The sequence below is a fragment of the Lithobates pipiens genome, unplaced genomic scaffold, assembly GCF_037356315.1.
Source record: "Lithobates pipiens isolate NorthernLeopardFrog02 unplaced genomic scaffold, aLitPip1_a1.2 Scaffold_28, whole genome shotgun sequence".
NCBI lineage: Eukaryota > Metazoa > Chordata > Amphibia > Anura > Ranidae > Lithobates > Lithobates pipiens.
Genome location: NW_027507789.1, coordinates 145,737,138 through 145,755,977, shown reverse-complemented (window position 1 = coordinate 145,755,977; position 18,840 = coordinate 145,737,138). Strand labels below are relative to the sequence as shown.

At 42.5% G+C, this 18,840-nt stretch overlaps 1 protein-coding gene across 12 annotated transcripts; it reads left to right on the top strand.

Annotated features, from left to right (window-relative positions):
• Window positions 1-8,172: 8,172 nt before the first annotated feature.
• LOC143935642 (olfactory receptor 5B12-like) lies at window positions 8,173-18,125 on the top strand. 12 transcript variants are annotated; one of them, XR_013263566.1, is made up of 5 exons: window positions 8,173-8,456; window positions 8,642-8,691; window positions 9,055-9,130; window positions 9,716-10,137; window positions 16,432-16,570. XR_013263566.1 is itself a non-coding variant. In XM_077459659.1 (5 exons), exon 5 carries the CDS (start codon window positions 16,169-16,171, stop codon window positions 17,099-17,101), a length of 933 nt encoding a protein of 310 aa, XP_077315785.1. In that variant the 5' UTR covers window positions 8,173-8,456; window positions 8,642-8,691; window positions 9,055-9,130; window positions 9,716-10,137; window positions 16,156-16,168; the 3' UTR covers window positions 17,102-18,014. The 12 variants fall into 12 exon arrangements, 11 of the variants coding, with proteins under 11 accessions (XP_077315785.1, XP_077315782.1, XP_077315783.1 ...); XM_077459659.1 differs by having other exon boundaries at window positions 16,156-18,014; XM_077459656.1 differs by having other exon boundaries at window positions 15,748-18,011.
• The last annotated feature ends 715 nt before the right edge of the window (window positions 18,126-18,840 follow it).

The following is an 18,840-nucleotide window of genomic DNA, read 5'->3' as shown; positions in this document are numbered from 1 at the left end:
GACAGTGTCAGTAGAGCAGTGTACAGTGTCAGTAGAGCACTAAATGGTGTCAGTAGGGCAGTAAACGGTGTCAGTAGAGCAGTGGACAGTGTCAGTAGGGCAGTGGACAGTGTCAGTAGGGCAGTAAATGGTGTCATTAGGGGAGTGGACAGTGTCAGTAGAGCAGTGGACAGTGCCAGTAGAGCAGTGGACAGTGTCATTAGGGCAGTAGAAAGTGTCATTAGGGCAGTGGACGGTGTCACTAGGGCAGTGGACGGTGTCAGTAGGGCAGTGGACGGTGTCAGTAGGGCAGTGGACAGTGTCAGTAGAGCAGTAAATGGTGTCAGTAGGGCAGTGGACAGTGTCAGTAGAGCAGTGGGCAGTGTCATTAGAGCAGCAAATGGTGTCAGTAGGGCAGTGGACAATGTCAGTAGAGCAGTAAATGGTGTCAGTGGGCAGTGTAAAGTGTCAGTAGAGCAGTAAATGGTGTCAGTAAGGCAGTAAATGGTGTCAGTAGGGCAGTATACAGTGTCAATAGAGCAGTAAATGGTATCGGTAGGGCAGTGGACAGTGTCAGTAGAGCAGTAAATGGTATTGGTAGGGCAGTGGACAGTGTCAGTAGAGCAGTAAATGGTGTCAGTAGGGCAATAAATAGTGTCAGTAGGGCAGTGGACAGTGTCAGTAGAGCAGTAAATGGTGTCAGAGCAGTGGACAGTGTCAGTAGGGCAGTGGACAGTGTCAGTAGGGCAGTGAACAGTGTCAGTAGAGAAGTAATTGGTGTCAGTAGATCAGTGGACATTGTCAGTAGGGCAGTAGACAGTGTCAGTAGAGCAGTAAATGGTGTCAGTAGGGCAGTGGACAGTGTCAGTAGGGCAGTAAATGGTGTCAGTAGAGCAGTGGACAGTGTCAGTAGAACAGTGGACAGTGTCGGTAGAGCAGAGGACGGTGTCAGTAGAGCAGAGGACGGTGACAGTAGAGCAGAGGAAGGTGACAGTAGAGCAGTGGGCGGTGTCAGTAGGGCAGTGGACGATGTCAGTAAATGGTGTCAGAAGTAGAGCAGTAAATGGTGTCAGTAGGGCAGTGGACGGTGTCAGTAGAGCAGTGGACGGTGTCAGTAGAACAGTGGACGGTGTCAGTAGAGCACTAAATGGTGTCAGTAGAGCAGTCGACAGTGTCAGTAGGGCAGTGGACAGTGTCAGTAGAGCAGTAAATGGTATCAGTAGAGCAGTGTCAGTAGAGCAGTAAATGGTGTCAGTAAGGCAGTGTACAGTGTCAGTAGAGCAGTAAATGGTGTCAGTAGGGCAGTGGACAGTGTCAGTAGAGCAGTAAATTGTGTCAGCAGGGCAGTGTACAGTGTCAGTATAGCAGTGGACAGTGTCAGTAGAGCAGTAAATGGTGTCGGTAGAGCAGTGGGCAGTGTCAGCAGAGCAGTAAATGGTGTCAGTAGGGCAGTGTACAGTGTCAGTAGAGCAGAAAATGGTGTCAGTAGGGCAGTGGACAGTGTCAGTAGAGCAGTAAATGGTGTCATAAGGGCAGTGAACAGTGTCAGTAGAGCAGTAAATGGTGTCGGTAGAGCAGTGGGCAGTGTCAGTAGAGCAGTAAATGGTGTCAGTAGGGCAGTGTACAGTGTCAGTAGGGCAGTGTACAGTGTCAGTAGGGCAGTAAATGGTGTCAGTAGAGCAGTGGACAGTGTCAGTAGGGCAGTGGACAGTGTCAGTAGGGCAGTGGATAGTGTCAGTAGGGCAATGGACAGTGTCAGTAGAGCAGTAAATGGTGTCAGTAGGGCAGTGTACAGTGTCAGTAGAGCAGTAAATGTCATCAGTAGGGCAGTGGACAGTGTCAGTAGAGCAGTTGACAGTGTCAGTAGAGCAGTGTACAGTGTCAGTAGAGCACTAAATGGTGTCAGTAGGGCAGTAAATGGTGTCAGTAGAGCAGTGGACAGTTTCAGTAGGGCAGTGGACAGTGTCAGTAGGGCAGTAAATGGTGTCATTAGGGGAGTGGACAGTGTCAGTAGAGCAGTGGACAGTGCCAGTAGAGCAGTGGACAGTGTCATTAGGGCAGTAGAAAGTGTCAGTAGAGCAGCGGACAGTGTCATTAGGGCAGTGGACGGTGTCAGTAGGGCAGTGGACAGTGTCAGTAGAGCAGTAAATGGTGTCTGTAGGGCAGTGGACAGTGTCAGTAGAGCAGTAAATGGTGTCAGTAGGGCAGTGTACAGTGTCAGTAGAGCAGTAAATGGTGTCAGTAGGGCAGTAAATGGTGTCAGTAGGGCAGCAAACGGTGTCAGTAGAGCAGTGGACAGTGTCAGTAGGGCAGTAAATGGTGTCAGTAGAGCAGTGGACAGTGTCATTAGGGAAGTGGACAGTGTTAGTAGAGCAGTGGACAGTGCCAGTAAAGCAGTGGACAGTGTCATTAGGGCAGTAGAAAGTGTCAGTAGAGCAGTGGACAGTGTCATTAGGGCAGTGGACAGTGTCATTAGGGCAGTGGACGGTGTCAGTAGGGCAGTGGACAGTGTCAGTAGGGCAGCGGACAGTGTCAGTAGAGCAGTGGACAGTGTCAGTAGAGCAGTAAATGGTGTCAGTAGGGCAGTAAATTGTGTCAGTAGGGCAGTATACAGTGTCAGTAGAGCAGTAAATGGTATCGGTAGGGCAGTGGACAGTGTCAGTAGGGCAGTGGACAGTGTCAGTAGAGCAGTAAATGGTGTCAGTAGAGCTGAGGACGGTGTCAGTAGGGCAGTAAATGGTGTCAGTAGAGCAGTGGACAGTGTCAGTAGGGCAGTGGACAGTGTCAGTAGAGCAGTGGACAGTGTCAGTAGAGCAGTGGACAGTGTCAGTAGGGCAGTAAATGGTGTCAGTAGAGCAGTGGACGGTGTCAGTAGGGCAGTGGACAGTGTCAGTAGGGCATTGGACAGTGTCAGTAGGCAGTAAATGGTGTCAGTAGGGCAGTAAATAGTGTCAGTAGAGCAGTAAATGGTGTCAGTAAAGCAGTAAATGGGGTCAGTAGAGCAGTGGACAGTGTCAGTAGGGCAGTGGACAGTGTCAGTAGGGCAGTGGACAGTGTCAGTAGGGCAGTGGACAGTGTCATTAGGGCAGTGGACAGTGTCAGTAGGGCAGTGGACAGTGTCAGTAGGGCAGTGGACAGTGTCAGTAGGGCATTAAATGGTGTCAGTAGAGCAGTGGACAGTGTCAGTAGGGCAGTAAATGGTGTCAGTAGAGCAGTGGACGGTGTCAGTAGGGCAGTGGTCAGTGTCAGTAGGGCAGGCAGTGGACAGTGTCAGTAGGGCAGTAAATGGTGTCAGTAGGGCAGTAAATGGTGTCAGTAGAGCAGTAAATGGTGTCAGTAAAGCAGTAAATGGTGTCAGTAGAGCAGTGGACGGTGTCAGGAGAGCAGTAAATGGTGTCAGGAGAGCAGTAAGTGCTGTCAGTAGGGCAGGGGACAGTGTCAGTAGTGCAGTAAATGGTGTCAGTAGGGCAGTGGATGGTGTCAGTAGCACAGAGGACAGTGTCAGTAGGGCAGTGGACGGTGTCAGTAGAGCAGTAAATGGTGTCAGTTGGGCAGTGGATGGTGTCAGTAGAGCAGTGGATGGTGTCAGTAGGGCAGTAAATGGTGTCAGTAGGGCAGTGGATGGTGTCAGTAGAGCAGTGGAGGGTGTCAGTAGGGCAGTAAATGGTGTCAGTAGGGCAGTGGACGTAGTCAGTAGGGCAGTAAATGCTGTCAGTAGGGCAGTGGACAGTGTCGGTAGAGTAGAGGATGGTGTCGGTAGAACAGAGGACGGTGTCACCCGGTGAGAACTGTATATATGGATGGTGTCTGGGGGAGTGAAGAACAGTATATATGGGGGGACTGTATATATGGATGGTGTATGGTTGGGGGAGGGGGTGTATGTATAGTGTATGGTGGGGGGAGGGGGTTGTATGGTGGGGGGAGGGGTCTATGTATAATGTATGGTGGGGGGAGGGGGGTGTATGGTGGGGGAGGGGTGTATGTATAGTGTATGGTGGGGGAGGGGTTGTATATAGTGTATGGTGGGGGGAGGGGTGTATATAGTGGGGGGAGGGGGTGTATGGTGGGGGGAAGGGTGTATGTATAGTGTATGGTGGGGGGAGGGGGATGTATAGTGCATGGTGGGAATAGGGGGGTGTATATAGTGTATGGTGGGGGAGGGGTGTATGTGTAGTGTATGGTGGACGGAGGGGGGTGTATATAGTGTATGATGGGGGAGGGGTGTATATAGTGTACGGTGGGGGGTGTATATAGTGTATGGTGGGGGGAGGAGTGTGTGTATGGTGGGGGGAGGGTGTATGTATGGTGGGTGAGGGGGGTGTATTTAGTGTGTGGTGGGGGAGGGGTGTGTGTATAGTGTATGTTGGGGGGAGGGGGGTGTATATACTTTATGGTGGGTGGAGGGGGGTATATATAGTGTATGGTGGGGGGAGGGGTGTGTGTATAGTGTATGGTGGGGGGGAGGGGGTGTATATAGTGTATGGTGGGGGGAGGGGTGTATGTATAGTGTATGGAGAGGGGTGTATATAGTGTATGGTGGGGGAGGGGTGTATAGTGTATGGTAGGGGAGGGGGTGTATAATGTATGGTGGGGGAGGAGAGGTGAGAATACTATGAAATCCTGACAATGAAAAAACTTACCTTACAAGCTTGGCTGCAGTCCCAGCGATCTCTGCACACATTCCAGAGCAGCAGTATAGTGTATGGTGGGGGGAGGGGGATGTACAGTGCATGGTGGGAATAGGGGGGTGTATATAGTGTATGGTGGGGGAAGGGGTGTATGTATAGTGTATGGTGGATGGAGGGGGTGTATATAGTGTATGGTGGGGGGAGGGGGTGTATATAGTGTATAGTGGGGGAGGGGTGTATATAGTGTATGGTGGGGGAGGGGTGTATATAGTGTATGGTGGGGGAGGGGTGTATATAGTGTATGGTGGGGGGAGTGGTGTGTGTATGGTGGGGGGAGGGGTGTATGTATGGTGGGGGAGGGGGGTGTATTTAGTGTGTGGTGGGGGGAGGGGTGTGTGTATAGTGTATGTTGGGGGGAGGGGGGTGTATATAGTGTATGGTGGATGGAGGGGGTGTATATAGTGTATGGTGGGGGGAGGGGGTGTATATAGTGTATGGTGGGGGAGGGGTGTATATAGTGTATGGTGGGGGAGGGGTGTATATAGTGTATGGTGGGGGGAGTGGTGTGTGTATGGTGGGGGGAGGGGTGTATGTATGGTGGGGGAGGGGGGTGTATTTAGTGTGTGGTGGGGGGAGGGGTGTGTGTATAGTGTATGTTGGGGGGAGGGGGGTGTATATAGTGTATGGTGGGGGGAGGGGGGTGTATATAGTGTATGGTGGGGGGTGTATATAGTTTTTGGTGGGGGGAGGGGGATATATAGTGTATGGTGGGGGGAGGGGTGTGTGTATAGTGTATGGTGGGGGGAGGGGAGTGTATACAGTGTATGGTGGGGGGTGTATGGTGGGGGGAGTGGTGTATGTATAGTGTATGGAGAGGGGTGTATATAGTGTATGGTGGAGGAGGGGTGTATAGTGTATGGTAGGGGAGGGGGTGTATAGTGTATGGTAGGGGAGGAGAGGTGAGAATACTATGAAATCCTGACAATGAAAAAACTTACCTTACAAGCTTGGCTGCAGTCCCAGCGATCTCTGCACACATTCCAGAGCAGCAGGGACCACCCACCTCCTTGTTCCTTCTGCAGCCAGCCAGAGGATTCGAGGAGAGTACCATGGAGGCTCTGTGTCCGACTCCCGTCCCGCACTGACAGCTGAACAGCAGCTGAAATAACGCAGGGCTACGCCGCTGCGGACCGAAAATTGAGAAGACACGGCCGCGCAGGGAGCCACTGACGGGTCTGAAATGAATAATGTGCCCGGGCCTCAAGTGGTCAGAGACCCGGGCACATGTTTCAAAACCCGTACTGTCCGGGTGAATCCCGGACAGGGGGCAACCCTAGTCGCAGTCCCAATAAAAATCACAGATTGCCACCATTACTAGTAAAAAAAATAATAATATTAACCACTTGCCAACTGCCTCACACTGATATACGTCGGCAGAAGGGCTTGTACAGGCAAAATAACGTACCTGTACGTTGCCCTGTAAAAGGCGGCCTGCGGGTGCGCTCCCGCCCGCAGCAAGCTCCGTGGGTCAGTTTGCGGGTCCCACGGACTCGATCACCGTGGGGATACCCGCAATCATCTCACAGGGAGATGCTAATGAAACATGCATCTCCCCGTTCTGCCTAGTGACAGTGTCACTGATCTCTGCTCCCTGTGATCGGGAGCAGAGATCAGTGATATGTCACATATAGCCACGCCCCCCCCCCCACAATTCCACAATTAGAAACACTCCCCAGGGCACACTTAACACCTACACTGCCCCCTAGTGGTTAACCCCTTCACTGCCACTGTCATTTACACAGGAATCCGTGCATTTGTATAGCACTGATTGCTGTGTAAATGACAATGGTACCAAAAATGTCCAATGTGTCCACCATAATGTCGCAGTCACGATAAAAATCGCTGATCGCTAGTAAAAAAAAAAAAAAAAATTATTAATAAAAATGCCATAAAACAATCCCCTATTTTGTAAACACTATAACTTTTGCGCAAATCAATCAATAAACGCTTATTGCGATATTTTTTTTTTTTTATCAAAAATATGTAGAAGAATATGCATTGGCCTAAACTGAGGTCATTTAGCACCTATACATCACTTCCAGAGTTTTCTGGAAAAATGCCTTTTCACAGCTGGAGGTGTGAATGGCATTTGACCAGAAACACAAACAACTTCTACATCCTGGGCCTTTGTAACAAGTATATCTGCTTAATCAAAACACATGTTTTGATAATCATAACTAAATGTTTGATAAATAAATGGCGATTCCATTTACCCAATCACGCAAACCAATCATTATACGCTTATTGCAATTTTTTTTACCAAAAATATGTAGAATACATATCGTCCTAAACTGAGAAAAAATTAGCGTTTTTTAAAAAACAAAATGGGGTAATTTATTATAGCAAAAAGTACAAAATATTGTGTTTTTTTTTTTTTCAAAATTGCCACAATTTTTTTGTTTATAGTAAAAAAAAAAAAAAAATTGCAGAGGTGATAAAATACCACCAAAAGAAAAATCTATTTGTGGGGAAAAAAGGACGTCAATTTTGTTTGGATACAGCGCCGCAATGCCGAATCGCAAAAAACGGCCCGGTCATTCAGCAGCCAAATCTTCCAGGGCCGAAGTGGTTAAATATAAACTATAGACCCAAACTTCTCCCTCAAGATGTTCACAATTTTACAATGTTTATGACAAAGGGCTTAATTGAACTTCAAAACCTGTAGATTAAAAAAAGTTCCTTCAACTCAATAATTCATATCTAATCACAATCCTCCAGGTTTAGAATGTATCCAGTGCTTTGCTAAAAATGAGCTTTAGCAGATTTAGGATTTACACACAGTGAACTGTTAATCTGCCAATACATTTTAGATAATCTTCCACTGTTGGTGCGGCACCAAAAATAAAAACCTATTGTACCCCAGTCAGGAAAAACATCTGAAAGTGTGCATATTGTGTGTATATATCGCAATGCATTGTATTCAGTGTCTCTATTTAAAAGGGCAATATTACTGAGACACCATCATTATCTTCCATGAGAATTTTTTTTTTGCAGTTTCGTTTTGGCTTTGGACAAGTTCTTTGCCCTTTTTCTGAAGTTTTACTAAAATAAAAATAAACACATATTATAATTATTGGAAATTTAGGACAATAATTTACATTTCTATAAATTTCCAAAATTTTATGCCAGGGCAGCTGGTAAAAAAAACCTTCTTAAACCTTTCATAATTTTTTTTTTTTACCTTTCCTAGAAATGTTTTCTTCTATATTGTTTTTTTGCTGGATTTTACACCATTTTATTGTTAATAGTTTCCAACATCACAACTTAAACTTCTATAAATCATAGAAACATCTATTAGTAAAATAAGAGATGAAAAAGTAAAGTTTGGAAAATCTAAAAGCAGTTATTTTATTCTAAAGGCCCAAGGTGTGTGTCATTGGCGGAGCAATTAATTCAGATGATATTTCATTTTCTGTAGAGATTCATCTTCCACAGGATTAAATTAATGTTTTTTAATTAATCTCAGATGAATACAGTGCCAATATACTCTTGTGTGCTCCAGAGATGTCAGGGGAGATTTCTGTATTATAAATATATGTATGTGTGGATAATGAAATTGTATTATGACCATAAATGTCACCTACATTTTCTGTTGTTTTCATTTAACTTCCTTTAACAAAATGTCTTCACATGCCACATGACCTGATACCACTGAACTGATCCTTCCAAAGGAGCCCCCCCTCACCCCGCTTCTATCAGAATTTACTTCTGTCGGGGATCACTGACAAAACCTGAGCTAGGAGTCAAAACAAAGGAAATTGTCAATTTTACCAGTCTGGTTACTCACAGGTATTTTTCCTTCATTTGTTTTTTACAGGGATGACAATTGTATGTCATTACATTTGTAAAACCAGCTCAACCTAATTGATGTCATCTTTTTTTTTTTTTTGTATTTATTTTTTATTGTTTTGCATATGTTTGTATATATAAAAAAAAATAGAAAAAAATAATAATAATAATTTTTTTACCTACAGCTAAGCTAGTCATAACACACAACACTCTGAAAATTTTTGTCTCAATTCAGGTAATGTGTCTTCTGTTTTTTTTACATAAAGGGCAAGTAAATAGTTACATTTTATTTTATATACATGCTCATGAATATCACGCTATCACTCTCTACACATTGTATGCTCCCGTGTTTCTTTTATTGATGGAGAAATGAATTAATAATTGATGGAATGTTTTATACAGAGTCACATTTATATGTCCTTTGTTTTTTTCCTGGGTTTATAATTTCACTGAGTTGGTTTTGCTGTATTTGAGTTAGATCTGCCTGTATACAAAAAACAGATACAGATTTTTTTTTTTTCAGAGATGCCAATTATCAGTCATTTCATTTGTAAAAATGAATACAACCTAATGGGTGTTTTTTTTTTTTTTTTTACAGAATCGCCACAGTCCCCATTCTGCATATGAATTAATTCAACAGACATTTTACCCATAGTGTAGTATGTATTGACAAGGTGTTTATTTAAAATATTATTACTTACATTTAGAGTTAAGAGCAAATAGCTCCTAGTGACAGTGGGGCTCGAAGGTACCCATGTCACTTCTAGTATCAGCAGAACGTCACCCAGCTCCACCCAACGTGTGTCGTTACGGTCACATGACTTTCTCAGGAAAGTACTCACTTTCGAAATATAGAATAGGACAGGGATTTTCAATTAGCGGACCTCCAGCTGTTGCAGAACTACAAGTCCCATGAGGCATGGCAAGACTATGACAGCTACAAGCATGACACCCAGAGGCAGAGCATGATGGGACTTGTAGTTTTGCTGGAATAGGGTATAGTAAAAAAGGAAAAGGATAGTTTTTTGTTTCCCTTAAAACAGAACTTTCTAATAATACATGGAACTGATTTATTTGGTCTGAGATAAGGAAAATATTCTTTTTTTTTTTTTTTTTTAGATACAGGGCAGATAAATAGTCACATTTATTTTTTATACAAGCTGATAAATATGATGCTGTTGTCACTCTACACATTGTATGCTTGTGTGTTTCTTTGATTGATGTAAACATATATTAATCTATTAAATGTTTTATTTAAGGTCATTTTAATAATTCATCTGGTTGTTTCCTGTGTTTGATATTTCATATTTTTAAAGAACTAAGTATTGACACATGATCATGACATTTCTTGAATACCCGTTCATTTATATATTAATTATCTTCATATGTAGTTATATGAATATTTCTTCATATTTGTACAGCTTTGTAGAGGAAGTCTCCTTAGTTACATTGATAATCACAAATACCACTTTGGCCCTTACTCATCAAATTGAAAACATTAATAAATACTCTTTCAGACATTCTAAAATTCAAGGGGATCTGTCATGAGAGAATATTGGCGACTACTATTGCCGAGCTCCCCCTTTAAGAATGTTGTTTGGCTGACCATTATGCTGATGATTTGAATATGGGTTTGAGTTGCTGACCCATAACAGGGATACAGTAAGCATACAGGGATACAGTAAGTATTTCGGACACTACTCTCATACTCACTTAAAGCATGCTTGTTCCAGGTCTGTGCTTTGCCATGTCTTTCGCACACGTTAAAGTAGATTTAAACCGTAATTGGGTGATACTAATGCCGCATACACATGACCGGACTTTTGGACAGACAAGGTCTGACAGTCTTCCTGACGGACTTTCGGAGGAGGTCCGACGGACTTTCTGAACAAACGGACTTGGCCACACACGACCGGACTAAGTCCTTTCGAAAGTCTGTTTGTTTTGAACGTGATGACGTAAAGGGACAAAACAAGGAAGTTCAATAGCCAGTAGCCAATAGCTGCCCTTGTGTCGTATTTGGTCCATCGGACTAACACACAGAGGAACAGTTCTCCCGATTTGTAGTCCATCGGACTTGAGTCAGTCGGATAGATTTGAAACATGTTTTATTTCTAGGTCCGTCTGACTTTTGGGGGAAAAAAGTCCGCTGGAGCCCACACACGATCGAATTGTCCGATGGATTCCCGTCCGCCGGACCAAGTCTGCCGTAAAGTCCAATCGTGTGTACACGACATTAGATTTCTCTCTGCACTGTGTACAGTTGTCTTTTTACCCTCAAGATCCTTGACACTTTTTTCAGCTGCACATCATTGCTCTAGAGCAGCCTTTTTCAACCAGGGTGCCCAGGCACATTGGGGTGCCTTGAGATTTCTTCAGGGGTGCCTTTGCAAAATGCTAAAAAATTGCCCAAAAACTGTATACAAGCCAGTTGGTGGATCAGGCTTTCTATTTTTTTGAGTGAGGGATTGAAACCTCTGTCAGGTTTTTATTGCTGTCTGTGTTCCAGCTGGGGAGATTCACCTTATTTTATTGTCCTGGTGACCATTGATTGTCTGGGAGTCTGAAAGTGATAGGAAATGCAACATTTGAGTTGTCGCCAGAAGAGGCGTAGAGGGGAAATCTTCCAAAGGGGACACTTGTCTGAGAGGGGATATGTCTTTACTTTGGAGAGCTTGCTATTGACCAATAATTGTGTCTACAGAACAGAATGCTAAAGGGAAATTTTCTAGCGTGACACTGATGACAGAAAAACTAACAGGGATTTCACCGTTTCCTATGCTATCCTAAATGAAGAAAAAAAAGTTTGAACTTAGGCTGGCCATACATTATACATTTTTTTTTTTAACTAAAATTTTCCTTTCGATTTACCAAAACCATATAATATGAGGCCAAACCTAAACACTTTTATCCACTTCCCAACCGCCTCATGCAGATATTCTGTGGCAGAAGGGCACGTACAGGCAAATTAACATACCTGTACGTTGCCCTTTAAGAGGCTGCTTGCGGGTGCGTGCCCACCGGAAGCTTCGTGAGTGGGACACCTGCTATCGTCTCACGGAGAGGAAGAATGGGGAAATGCTAATGTAAACAAGCATTTCCCCATTCTGCCTAGTGAAACTGTCACTGATCACAGCTCCCTGTGATCAGGAGCGGTGATCAGTGTTGTCACACACAGCCCCTCACCCCCACAGTTAGAATCACTCTCTAGGACACACTTAACCCCTACAGTGTCACCTAGTGGTTAACCCCTTCACTGCCAGTTACATTTACACAATAATCAATGCATTTTTAATTGCACTTACAGTGGGGATCGAAAGTTTGGGCACCCCAGGTAAAAATGTGTATTAATGTGCATAACGTAGCCAAGGAAAGATGGAAAAATCTCCAAATGGCATCAAATTACAGATTAGACATTCTTATAATATGTCCAAAAAAAAGTTAGATTTTATTTCCATCATTTACACTTTCAAAATTACAGAAAACAAAAAAATGGCATCTGCAAAAGTTTGGACACCCTGCAGAATATATAGCATGGACTGCCCCCTTTGCAAAGCTGAGACCTGCCAGTGTCATGGATTGTTCTCAATCATCATCTGGGAAGACTAGGGGATGTCAATCTCAAAGGTTTTAAATGGCCAGACTCATCTGACCTTGTCCCAACAATCAGCACCATGGGTTCTTCTAAGCAGTTGTCTAGAAAACTGAAACTGAAAATAGTTGACGCTCACAAAGCTGGAGAAGGCTATAAGAAGATAGCAAAGCGTTTTCAGATGTCAATAGCCTCTGTTCGGAATGTAATAAAGAAATGGCAGTCATCAGGAACAGTGTAAGTTAAAGCAAAATCTGGAAGACCGAGAAAAAATATCAGACAGAACAGCTTGCAGGATTGTGAGAAAAGCAATTCAAAACAGACGTTTGACTGCACAATCCCTCCAGAAAGATCTGGCAGACACTGGAGTTGTGGTACTCCACTATAAAGAGATACTTGTACAAATATGGTCTTCATGGAAGAGTCATCAGAAGAAAACCTCTTCTACGTCCTCACCACAAAAATCAGTGTTTGAACTTTGCAAATGAACATATAGACTTGCCTGAGGCATTTTGGAAACAAGTTCTGTGGACCGATGAGGTTAAAACAGAACTTTTTGGCCGGACTGAGCAAAGGTACGTTTGGAGAAGAAAGGGCACAGAATTTAATGAAAAGAACCTCTGTCCAACTGTTAAGCATGGGGGTGGATCAATCATGCTTTGGGGTTGTATTGCAGCCAGTGGCACAGGGAACATTTTACGAGTAGAAGGAAAAATGGATTCGATAAAATTTCAGCAAATTTTGGATGGTAACTTGATGCCCTCTGTGAAAAAGCTGAAGTTAAAGAGAGGATGGCTTCTACAAATGGATAATGATCTTAAACACACCTCAAAATCCACGGGGGATTACATCAAGAGGAGTAAACTGAAGGTTTTGCCATGGCCTTCACAATCTCCTGACCTCAACATTATTGAAAATCTATGGATAGACCTTAAAAGAGCAGTACGTGACAGACAGCCCAGAAATCTCAAAGAACTGGAACACTTTTGTAAGGAAGAATGGGCAAAGATACCTCAAACAAGAATTGAAAGACTCTTGGCTGGCAACAAAAAGCATTTACAAGCTGTGATACTTGCCAAAGGGGGCAGTACAAGATATTAACTCTGCAGGGTGCCCAAACTTTTGCAGACGCCATTTTTTTGTTTTCTGTAATTTTGAAAGTGTAAATGATGGAAATAAAATCTAACTTTTTTGACATATTATAAGAATGTCTAATCTGTAATGTGATGCCATTTGGAGATGTTTCCATCTTTCCTTGGCTTCGTTATGCACATTAATACACATTTTTACCTGGGGTGCCCAAACTTTCGATCCCCACTGTATCACTGTATAAATGTGAATGGTCCCAAAATCGGACCAAAAGTGACCGATCTGTCCACCATAATGTTGCAGTCATGATAAAAATCGCTGATCGCTGCCATTACTAATTAACCCCTTCACTGCCAGCGTCATTTACACAGGAATCAGTGCATTTGTATAGCACTGATTGCTGTATAAATGACAATGGTCCCAAAAATGTGTAAAAAATGTCTGATGTGTCAGCCATAATGTCACAATAAAAATCGCTGATCACCGCCATTACTAGTAAAAAAAAAAAAATATTAATAAAAATGCCATAAAACTATGCCCTATTTTGTAAACGCTGTGACTTTTGTGCAAACCAATCAATAAACGCTTATTGCGATTTTTTTTTTTTTTTAACAAAAATATGTAGAAGAATGTGCATCAGCCTAAACTGAGGAAAAAATGTTTTTTATAAATTTTTTGGGGATATTTATTATAGCAAAATGTAAAAGATAATGCATTTTTTTCAAAATTGTCGCTATTTTTTTGTTTATAGCACAAAAAATTAAAACCACAGAGGTGATCAAATATCACCAAAAGAAAGCTCTATTTGTGAGAAAAAAAGGACGTAAATTTTGTTTGAGAGCTACTTTGCACGGCCGCGCAATTGTCAGTTAAAGCAACGCAATGCCGAATCGCAAAAAGTGCTCTGGTCTTTGGCCAGCCAAATGGTCCCAGGCTTAAGTGGTTAATGTGTATGCAGTCAGGCAGGCCCTTGCACTACATAGCTGAAGGTAAATCTAAAGAAAATTGAACAAGAAAATTGTATAGTGTATGGCCAGCCTTAGTTATACAGTAGTACCTTGGATTACAAGCATAATCTGTTCCAGAAGCATGCTTGTAATCCAAAACACTCGTATATCAAAGCGAGTTTCCACATAGGAATCAATGGAAACTCAGATAATTAAAGTGGCCAGAGGTGATGGGGGTGCCGGAGACACTCAGAGACACCCGGGAATGGAGTGTCTCTGAGTGTCTCCGAGTGTCACTGGTGCCCCCACACCTCTGGCCAAATGCGGTACTGCACACCCCAGCGACTTGAATCATGCTCGTCTTGTGAGGCAACACTCGCAAATCGAGTCAGGATTTTTTTTTTTAAATAGCTTGTATTGCGAAACGCTCGTTAACCGCGTTTTTTGCAATCCGAAGTTCCTCTGTACTTTAATGAGAGCTACAACAAATGTAAACAACATATGAGATAATATTGCCAAGTTCCAGCTTATATGAGATTTTAGTAATTAGATCTGCCTTAAAGTGGTTGTAAAGACAGAAGATTTTTTTTTTATCTTAAATCGGTGTTCCGCCCCAAAAGGAGTTAAAATCCAGCAGCTACACATACAGCAGCTGCTGGCTTTTAACAATAGGACAAGGTCCAGCGATGTCAGCACCGCAGCTGATGGTTTCCATCAGCTGTCGGGTGCTGCCGCTGCCATTTCGGGTAAAGGTACCCGGCAGTGTAGCCTTACGGCTTCACGCCAGGAACCCTACTGCACATGCGCGAGGCCCCACTCCTCTCTCCTACTGGCCTGGCAACAGGGAGAGAAGGAGGGAGGCGGAGGGAGCCCTGTGGTGATGTCACGGGCCGTGGCCCAGACTCCCAGAAGTGGGAACAGGATACCTGTCAAAGACAGGTATCCTGTCCCTCTTCCCCCGAAAGGTGCAGTTGTGGCACCGGAGGGGGAGAGGAGACAAAGGAGTGAAAGTTCCACTTTTGGGTGGAACTCCACTTTAAAGCATTCTATGCATTAAGAACAACAACCTTCTATGTACAGCACCCCCCTCAGCCCCCCTAACACTTACCTGACCTCCCTCCGATTCAGCAATGTTGCACTAGAGGCCCCTCCTCACTGGCTGAGACAGTAGCGGGAGCCAATGGCGCTTCAAAGTCAAAGTCAGTGAACCAATGAGGAGAGAGAGGGGGTGGGGTAGGGTCATGGCTCCGTGTCTGAATGGATAAATGGAGCTTTTACTCGGGTGCCCCCATAGAAAGCTGCTTGCTGTGGGGGCATTTAACAGGAGGCCAGGGCAATGAGTGGTAAAGAAGGACCCAAGAAGAGGAGGATCTGGGCTGCTCTGTGCAAAACCATTACACAGAGCAGGTCAGTATAACAGGTTTGTTATTTTTAAATGAAAAAAACAAGACTTTAGTATCAGAGTAAGGTACCTTCATGCGATTAAGTTTGATAATTGAGGGCCTTTAACTGAATTTGCTGTCGTGAGGTCTCACTTTATGGCAAATGAGAAAATACAACAATTTACCAGACTGAATTTTTTCATCTATAGAAATGATTGTATTTCACTCTCATAATAAAGGCAGGACTATGGCAAAAAATACAATCATAATTTTTTTTTCAGGTAAGGCCAAAATTCAAATTAAATTTTTTTCTGATGTGGCAGGAATAAGTGACTTTTCTCTGTCTCATGAATGATGGACAATGGATATTACACTCTGCCAATATATGAGAATTTTAGTGAAGTTTTATAACATTAAACATCGATGATAGTAACAAGAAACCAATTTCAGTCAACTTCAGTCAACATCTTAACTTTTCCGGTAGAATTTCTCACTTCATGTTTTAGATTGTCATAAGTTAAGTCTTCCTTTAAGACACAGGATAGCATGAATTGTATTTTTTTTGTAGGTTTCAGTTGTTCTTAAAGAAAAAAAAAAGTTCTAAATGTAAGGCTTGATTTTATAGTGTTTTGGATGATTAACAGCTGAAACATAGATGAGAGTAACTTTTTTTCTATTTAAAACACAAGGAAATATATTGGAATGGGAAATCAGACATTACTGAAGGAATTATTTCTCTCTGGATTGTCTGACCTTCCAGCTCTTCAGCTCCCACTGTTTCTCTTCTTCCTTCTCATCTACCTATTTACAATAATCTGGAATTTGCTGATCATTTTCCTCATAGTCACTAACTCTCACCTCCATGTACCTATGTATTTCTTCATTGGGAACCTGGCTGGTTTGGACCTCTCTTACTCCTCATTAACCGTCCCACGAATATTATTTGACTTTTACGCCAACACAAGGAAAATTTCCATAAAGGCCTGTATAACCCAAGTCTTCTTCTTTATATTCTTTGCCAGTTGTGAGGCTTTTCTGTTAACCGTCATGTCCTTTGATCGATATACCGCCATTTGTAAGCCATTACATTACACACAGATCATGAGTTGGAAAGTGTGTGCGCAGTTGGTGTCCATTGTGTTGTGTCTCAGCGTTATCCATTCTTTAAGTCACACACTTTATGCCTTAAAATTAAAATTTTGTGCATCAGATATTATAGAAAGCTTCTTCTGTGACCTTCCACAATTGTTTAAGATCTCCTGCAGTGACATCTACTTCAACATAGTGCTTATTCTTCTCTTGGGTGGCTTCCTTGGAGTTGGGTCTCTCATGTTGACCTTCCTGTCATATGCATATATATTCAAAACAGTTCTTAAGATTCAAGCTAAGGGTAATAGGAGTAAAGTTTTCTCTACTTGTACCTCTCACCTAACAGTGGTCTTTGTATATTTTGGCTCCATTTTTTTTAATTATTTTTGGCCAAGTACTTATCGTAACTCTTCTGGTGACAAAGTTGTGTCTGTGTTTTACACAGTGATACTTCCTCTCCTCAATCCTGTCATCTACAGTCTGAGGAACAAGGATTTCAAAAAAACATTTCACAGTGGCTTCGGAATGAATTTGCCGCAAAAATAGAGATGCTGTATATAAAGATAGAAACATACTTCTCATGACCAATGTAGGAAATCCATTGAACAGATGTTTATTTTAATGTGTGTTAGAAGTTTTTGAGTTAATTAATATTTTAAGTGATAAAAGTTTCTGAAAATATATGTAAGTTATATGTACGGTAATAAGTTATGGTTTCTGAAGGTCACAGAACAACAGAGAGTATAGGGAGGAGTGGTTTTGCTGAGTAGGTATTTCTATTTTTGAGTTACCATGTCAGGACAATGGGTGGAGTTATGCTACATATCTATAGACAGAACCATATTAGGTATATATGCAAATATGGGTGTTATTAGGATATACTGACATAACATCATGAAACAGTATAAGAATGGAGTAGGATTATGAGAGTTGGGGGAGATTGGTGGGAAGAGAAGGAACTCTATACTTTGAAAATGTAACACCAGAAGTACCTACCACCTTAGAAGCCAAAACCATGCCATATGTTACCAGATGTCAATCTTGTCTTTGCTTATCTTTCTGAACAATAAACCAACTATTGAACGAACAAAGGATTCTTCAATTTCTACTCCTGAAAGTACGTTCGAAATGCCTTAGATGAAGACATACATATCTCCGCTACATGAATATGTGCCCGAAGTGGTAGTAACGGCGCTCACCTACTATTAATTGCACATACTGCAGGCTCACCTGCTATTGATTTATACTTTGTTTTTGTGTCAAAAAATATATAAAAGGTGTAACTGAAAAGTGCCTACGTGACAATATCTCTCAAAAAATGTCTCACATAAAATGATATACAAAAATGAAAATAAAAAGAAACCAATATTGTATGAAAAACATCAAGTGGGTATGATACGTGTATAAATCCCTAGCCATATGCATAAAAAAATTTGTGAAAAAACCTACTTCACATATAAACATTAAATTCACTTATTGCGATTTATCAGAAGTGCAAAGATGCTAAAGTGCTAAACATGCAAGAAAGTGCATTATTGACAATAATGACAAAAGCCACTGCAAAAAAGTGCTGTGTGCTGCTTAGAGTGCCATAGTATATAAATGATCTGTCCTTGTGCGATTATATAGTTGCTAAATTATAGCGTGCGTTTTTTAGTTGATATAAAAGTCCAACGGCAAAAAGGCAAAAAGGACAAAAAAGACAGTACAGCTCCAATAAAAATTCTTCTCTAGCAAAGGTGACTGTGTGCTTTAATTTTCAGTGGATTCCTGGACTGCGACCGGTGCGATTTTTCACGTGAAAAGACAATAATCCGCACTCACCAGCTCCCTCTCCCCTTAAGGGGTTAATGCGCCTCCACAGTGTAAGCCCCTGTGTCGCTGTGCAGAGCTGGTCCAGTTAAAATCCAGTGGTAATCCAAAGATTTCCTCATTAAAAGCAAGATGGGGCAAACATAGTGTAATCCAGTTTTTTTAAAACTTTATTAAGGTAAAAAGAAAGCTACTCACACATTAGAGGTTTAAAATTACATTTCAATGGATGTGGGTGTCAGCGTGTTTTGAATTCACTGCCGCTGCCGCGAGTGAATTCACCTTAGGCCACGCCTACACACCCTTTAGGAGAAGGGATACTGATTCACATATTACACAAAGACTTTGCTATTCATTAAGAAATGCCCCTGTGAGTATAGTAGAATACTAGAGTAATATATATTTTACTAGGAAGTGTAGAGTATGTAGAGTTTTTACCACATTTACTACTCTCCATCACTTTCTTTCAATGT

What these genes read in the sequence shown, in the direction of transcription:
- LOC143935642 (XM_077459666.1), top strand. Translation starts at nt 16,169, where the DNA reads ATGGGAAATCAGACATTACTGAAGGAATTATTTCTCTCTGGATTGTCT.